The following is a 6,709-nucleotide window of genomic DNA, read 5'->3' as shown; positions in this document are numbered from 1 at the left end:
TATTTCTGCTGTCTGTTTGGTGCTGTGTAAGATGGGTACACCTCAATCTCCAATGACCAGACAAGACTTGAAAGTGCTGCTCACGCTCCCACCCCGGCGCTATTATCAGCACCGAATGGCTCCATCCTGCCTGGGCGGAGGAGGGGTTTGGGGAGTGGGGCACAGTTTGAGCTTCATAACCAGGAGCCAAAAGGACCGTCCGGGGAGAGCCACCAGTCCCGTCCTCCGTCTCCTCTGGGGCTTCTCCCCTCCGCCTGCACACCGCGCCGCAGCCGGGGGGGCGAGGAAGGGCCAGCTGAGACAAGGACGGAGCGTGAGCGATGCAGCTCCTGCCCCGCCGGGGCCGGTACCTGCAGCTTGGCCACCCCCTGCTCCCGGAGGGTCCGGATGATCCCCCGCACGCGCTCGGGCTGCCGGATCCGGACCGTGGCTTTCTCCAGCTCGGGCACCTGCGGGCAGAGCAGAGACCCCGCTCGGTGCCGCTCTGGTGGGACCGAGGACCCTCCAGCGCCCTCCTGGCCGCGCTCCCCCGCCCAGCCCCGGGGCCGCCGCTGCCCCAGCCCGGGCTCCCGGCCCGCGGACCCCGCTCACCATCGCTCCCGCTCCGCTCCCGCCGGGCCGCGCAGCCGCGGGACGAGGCCGGGGTGCGGGACCGGAACGCGGCCGCGGGGCCGGGGGGACTCGGGGCGTGCTCGGGGTAGGGGGTGCGGGGGGACCTCCCGCGCCCCGGCTGCGCCTCCGCCCGGCGCCCGCAGCAGCGCGGGGCGGGACCGGCGGTTTCGTTTCTGCCGCAGCGAGCGGGGAGGGCGAAACAGAAAGGAAAGATTCCAATAAAGAAGCCATCGGCAGGGCCGTTCGGGCCCGCAAGGGCGCCCGGCACTGAACCGCCCCGCAGCGCCGGGGACGCGGAGTCGCGGAACCCTGTGCGGGAAATGCCCGCAGAGAACCGTCCCCCAGCACTGCCAAGGCCACCACTAACCCATGTCCCCAAGAGTCACACGGCTTTTAAACCTATACAGGGATGAGGACGCCACTGCTGCTGCCCTGGGCAGCTGTGCCAGGGCTGGACAGCCCTTTTGGGGAAAAAAGTTTCCCAATATCCAACCTAAACCTCCCCTGGCACACCTCGAGTGACAAATCAGGGGCAGTGTGTGCGACTTCAGCACTGACAGGAGCTGGGCTGTGCCTCAGCTTCCTCCTGGGTGAGGTGGCGCAAGGCACTTCAGCAGCAGTCAGTGCCCACCTTTGGGGACTTTTACACTCTGGCAAAATAATACTGAGGATTATTTATTATTATTAATTATTCTTATGCTGGGGGATCACATAGACGATTTTGCTCCAAGCAACCATTAACATTGTGCAGGCCCGGGGTTCAGCATAACCTGGGCCGAGGGGAAGTGAAGGCGCCGGGCAACCAGGGAATGTTGGGCCTGGGTCACCCCTGTGGTTGTGATGTCATCACGGGTCACAATCCAGAGCCAGCGAGTGGGTTCAGCGCTGGATGTTTGCAGGCAACACCAGTGTTCCACGCACGTCAGATAGCTCCACTGCCTCTGACTCCAACGTGGGGGATAGCACAGCACCCACCAGCCAGTCATCCTCCAACATGGAGAGGAAGATGAGCAGAAGGAATTGGAGCATTGCCAACGAGCTCCACCTGAAAGAGAGCCTCTGTGATGTGGTCATAAGCGTGGATGGGGTAGAATTCAAGGCTCACAAGCTCATACTCTGTTGTTGCAGTACCTACTTCAGGTCAGTACTGGAAACACAAGGATTTATTTACAAGGGCCTGGAGTGACAGGACAAGGGGTAATGGCGTCACACCGATAGAGGTTTATATTAGATATTTGGAAAAAATTCCTCCCTGTGAGGGTGGTGAGGTCCTGGCACAGGTTGCCCAGAGAAGCTGTGACTGCCCCATCTCTGGAAGTGTCCAAGGCCAGGTTGGATGGGGCTTGGAGCAACCTGGTCTAGTGGAAGGAGTTCCTACCCATGGCAGGGGTTGGAATGGGATAATCCTTAAGGTCCCCTCCAACCCAGGCCATTTTGTGATTTTGTGATTCTTGTGGAAGCATGAGGGCCGTTCGCCCTGGTACTCCCTGTCCCCAGCCAGAGGCTGTATCTCCTTTTTCAAACAACCAGCAAGTAAAACATTAATTAATAAACTATGGGGCCTCCCAGCAGGGCTCCTGCCAGTACCTAAACTGTTGCCCTGGGAGTTCGGGAAACACAGGGGACCCAAGGTGTTGCAATCTGCTTAAATATTGCAGAAAGACCTTTTAGATTCGAATGTTCCCTCGAGCAAAATTAAAACTCATACAAGTTATCTGTTGAGACCAAAACTGTTTTATTAATTACTAAGAGATGCAAAGAGAAAGAGGAAAAAATAAGAAAAGGTTAGAAAATGCTAAGATTAATTTTTAGGAGCAAAGAAAAAGATTACCACCAACAAACTACCTTTTCGTCCAAGCTGATTTATGGAGTGGGGGGGGGGAGAGGGAGAGAAAGAAGCAGTTTTGCCCCTTTTTTTTTCTGTAGTCTCTGCCGCTTTTGGTGTGATGTTATCTCTTTAGCTGCAGGGGGTCTGAAATGCAGCCAGGATGTTGGCTTCTCTGCAGCTCATGCTGTCACTCACACCGGCCCTGTCTCAGGCTTGTGCAGAGGCCTCGATCCTGCTGTACCTCTCAGAAATAGGGTTAGGGTGGAAAAACTCACGCAGGAAGCACGGTGGGTCCCGGTCCACTCCAAGACGGCAGGGGTCCAGCTTCGGACAGGCAGCTTCCAGGCGGTAGAAGGAAAGGTGAGGGTGAGGCCGAGGGCGAGTTAACAGTTATAGCCAACTCTCTCTTCCATTCCTCGTTCCCCGATTTCCCCAAATTTCTCTTCAGCTTTTCTAGTGTTCAAAGGAGGTAGTCTATGGTGTTTTGGCACGTAGCCCTGTTCAGATGTTCACAGAGATATGATAACTGTGAACAATACCAGGATCTTTTGGCAGGAAAACTCCCATGGGAAGACTCTGGTGAGAACTTTTGGTGGAAAGCTGACACAGAAGTTTTGGTAGGAAGTTTTTGACAGGCAGAAACAATGGTGAAACATAATTTTTGGCATTTGTATGTTATCTGTCTGTTACGCAAGGACAGGATTTAATGCAGCAGTGCTGTGTTTTCAGGACTCTGTTTACCAACTGCGCAGACAAGATGGTCTATCAAATCCCCGGTGTTTCAGCTGAAATGATGGGTCTCATCATCGATTATGCCTACACTGGGACAGTACCGATCACGGAGGACAACGTTGAGAGTTTGCTGGTTGCAGCAGACCAGTTCAACATCATGGACATCGTCAACCTGTGCTGCAAGTTCCTCAGTTCCAGGCTGTGCTCTGAGAACTGCATTGGCATCTGCAGATTCACTGAGTATTACTACTGCCCCGACCTGCATGCAGCCGCCTGTGGGTACATCCTGCATCACTTCGAGGAGGTGTCCCAGGTGTCCGAGGAGTTCCTAGACCTCTCTGCTGAGGAGCTGGCACACATCATCGAGAAGGACGAGCTCAACGTGAAGAGAGAAGAAGCTGTGTTCGAGGCTGTGCTGAGGTGGATCGCTCACGACCCGCAGAACAGGAGGCAGTACATCGCCTGCTTGCTGAGCAAGGTGGGTGCAGCACAGCTTTGAAGCTGTCCCCAAAGGCTGCCGAGGGGGAAACCATCAGCATTAGTATTCTAACCTCCTCCTTGCATGTTCCAGGTTCGACTGGCACTCCTACCGTCTGACTACTTCATGAACAACATCAAAGCTCATGAGTACGTGAAGGACAATGCTGGGTGCAAAGATATCATCAGTGCCCTGTCAGAAATCTACGACCTGAACTTGGATGGCCAGAGTGCCTCAGCCAACGCCAACCCACTCACCAGGCCGCGCCTGCCCTACCCCATCCTCTTTGCCATCGGGGGCTGGAGCAGGAGCGACACCACCAGCGCCATTGAGACCTACGACGGCCGCACCGACGAGTGGCTGAACATCCCCTGGGAGCAAGAGAGCCCTGTTGCCTACCACGGCTCGGTGTATTTGAAAGGCTACGTCTACGTCATCGGCGGATTTGATGGCACAGATTATTTAGACATCGTCAAGCGGTTTGACCCACTCCAGAAGACGTGGCAGCAGGTGGCACCCATGCACTCGCGGCGCCGCTACGTCAGCGTCACCGTCGTGGACAACTTCATCTACGCCATGGGAGGGTTTGACGGGTCCATAGAGCTCAACACAGCAGAGCGCTACGACCCAGACACCAACCAGTGGACCCTGATCACCCCCATGCACGAGCGGAGGAGCGACGCCAACGCAACCACGCTGAACGGAAAGGTAAACGGACGGGGAGAGGATGGAGAGTTGCAACATGAAGAAAGTTCACATAAACCTTCACTGAATTTGTAACAATTCATTAAATCCTGGACCTAGAGATATAAAACAGCATCTGCCTCATGTGGCAGAGATGTGACCAGGAGTGTGAAAACTCTTCTGGAGATGCTGCCCCCCAACAGCCCACCTGGTGCCCACAAGCCCTTTTCCTGGCCAAAGGTACAATACCAGGCCTGTCTGCTTCATGCAGCTTGGGAAATTAAGGGTCTAAATCCTGCTGGCTTCAACTCCCTGTAGTACTGCTACTTCAAACTCAGGATGACATTCTCATTCCCCTCCTAAAACAAAACAAGACACCCAAAAATCCAGCCACACCATTCATTTTCTCTCCAACAGACTGTCTCACCAATGATCTAACTGCTCCCCTGGCACTTTCCTCTCTCTCCTGTCTCCAGGTGTACATCTGTGGTGGCTTTGATGGTGATCAGTGCCTGAGCTCAGCTGAAGTGTTTGACCCTGCCACAAACCAGTGGTCCCTGATCGCCCCGATGAGCAGCAGGAGGAGAGGGCTTGGGGTGATGGCGTACGGGAACCAGGTGTACGCGGTAAGGGCCACCACCACCCCGCACTGCAGGCTTTTGCATGGCTGCAGTTCCCACAACACCAGGCTGGCCATGTGTTTATGTGAGGTTTAGGGAAGTCAGAACCGGAACAGTTGATGGACTTACCAAGAACGTTATCACCCATCACACGCTTTTTGGTAAGAAAAAGATGTGGGCAATGTTTAAGCAGCTGCAGCAAACAACTTATCTTCTGCCACTACCAACAGCATCAGCAGCACACAGCAGGGCTTGGGCCTGTTCATTCATTGTTTATCTTCTCCATGGACTGCATCCAAGCCCTGGAGAACTGTCAAATCTGACAGCTGCACACAGTGCCTTGGGAAGCTCCCGAGAGAGCAGACTGCAATAAGCAAGTGCCGTGTTCTGAAATCCTGTGCTCTCCACCATGCTCAGACCACCGCCAGGGAGGCAGGAGCAGCTCCCATCTCACTGGTGCGTGACAGGATCTGGCTGAGGGAAGGCCCCTTTCAGCTCTGTCCCTTTGGTATTCGCAGGTCGGAGGGTTTGATGAAAACAGCTGGCACCAGACCGTGGAAGCGTATAACCCCGTCACCAATGACTGGCACGCCGTGCCCTCCATGCTAAACCCACGCAGCAACTTTGGCATCGAGGTGATGGACGGCCTGTTGTTCGTGGTCGGGGGCTTTAATGAGTCCAGCACCACCGTGGCTGCCGAGTTCTACAAGGAGGACACCAACGAGTGGTACGACGCCCACAGCATGGGCATCACCCGCGGTGCCGTCAGCTGCTGCGTGGTGCCAGGGCTCTCCAGCGTCATGGAGTACATCGCCGGGCCGCACTACTACCGGCACAACACCTCCATGGACATCTCGTTCAGCACTTCAACTCGGAGCTTGCCGTTGTAAATAGTTCCCCCTTAGCTAAGTCTTGTGATCAGCCATCACTGGCTGCTCCTGTAAACAGTCCTGCTGAGCTAATAAAGTCTTCTGAGCATCCCACCATTGGATGCCTGTGTAAATAGTTCTCTTTAGCTAGTAAAGTCTCTAGAGCAGGAAGGGGAGCAAGTTTTCTGCTGAGTTCATTGCCCAGACTTCCCAAATTGTTTGAATCCCTTCGCTGCCTGCGTGAAATGGACGTGTCGTTGACTGCTGAATGTAAGAAGCGTGGAAGTCATAATGAATTGTTTTCTATGTTTGCATAGCACACCCTCTTGTGATCGCACTTACTCATTTTGTGAGCAACATATCCCTCCCTCCTCTTAGGGGAGTTTCATTGCCTGGGAAGGTCTCATATTCATGCATGGGAGGACTTGGAACCAATGTATTGAACTCGGTAATTTGGAAACATAGCAGTCACCTGCCCCAGTAAGACAATAAACCCTCAGGTTTCCCTTCTTATGCATTTACACATGCCTTGCTACCTTTTCTGTTGCCTATAAAATGTACTTCTTTTTCTTATCCTTCTACGGAACATTAGAGGAGGAACAGCAAATGTTCCAGCTTTCTTAGCAGGCTTTTCAGCTCTTGATCTCATCTCAGTCCACCTCCAGAAGAACTGAACCCAAACAAAGCCTCAGTTTGCTGAGGGGAACAGAGAAAGGAGAGGCTAAGTATCACAGTTAGCAGCAGCACTGTGGGGAATGAAATATATCGGGGCTAGAGTAGAAGACAGCACCACCACCTCATTGTATATTCCTTCTTACACAGAACACTGCAAGACCTCAGGGTCCTGAATGCATTCTGGCTTTACACAGCAGCCAGGCTGGTGATG

At 54.1% G+C, this 6,709-nt stretch overlaps 1 protein-coding gene across 1 annotated transcript; it reads left to right on the top strand.

The window, feature by feature from the left end:
- Positions 1 to 1,384: 1,384 nt before the first annotated feature.
- On the top strand, positions 1,385 to 5,844 carry CCIN (calicin). The gene is made up of 5 exons (XM_027745211.2): positions 1,385 to 1,752; positions 3,170 to 3,650; positions 3,744 to 4,358; positions 4,811 to 4,960; positions 5,473 to 5,844. The coding sequence occupies exons 1-5, from the start codon at positions 1,502 to 1,504 to the stop codon at positions 5,842 to 5,844; spliced, it is 1,869 nt and encodes a 622-aa protein (XP_027601012.1). The 5' UTR covers positions 1,385 to 1,501.
- Positions 5,845 to 6,709: the final 865 nt, after the last annotated feature.

Source organism: Pipra filicauda, unplaced genomic scaffold (assembly GCF_003945595.2).
Source record: "Pipra filicauda isolate LSUMZ 115617 unplaced genomic scaffold, ASM394559v2 scaffold208_size1342795_pilon, whole genome shotgun sequence".
NCBI lineage: Eukaryota > Metazoa > Chordata > Aves > Passeriformes > Pipridae > Pipra > Pipra filicauda.
This window is presented reverse-complemented; position numbering and strand designations above follow the sequence as displayed.

What these genes read in the sequence shown, in the direction of transcription:
- CCIN (XM_027745211.2), top strand. Translation starts at nt 1,502, where the DNA reads ATGTTTGCAGGCAACACCAGTGTTCCACGCACGTCAGATAGCTCCACT. An exon ending in TCGCCTGCTTGCTGAGCAAG is followed by an intron (nt 3,651 to 3,743) that starts GTGGGTGCAGCA and finishes TGCATGTTCCAG; the next exon opens with GTTCGACTGGCACTCCTACC. An exon ending in ACGGGAACCAGGTGTACGCG is followed by an intron (nt 4,961 to 5,472) that starts GTAAGGGCCACC and finishes TGGTATTCGCAG; the next exon opens with GTCGGAGGGTTTGATGAAAA.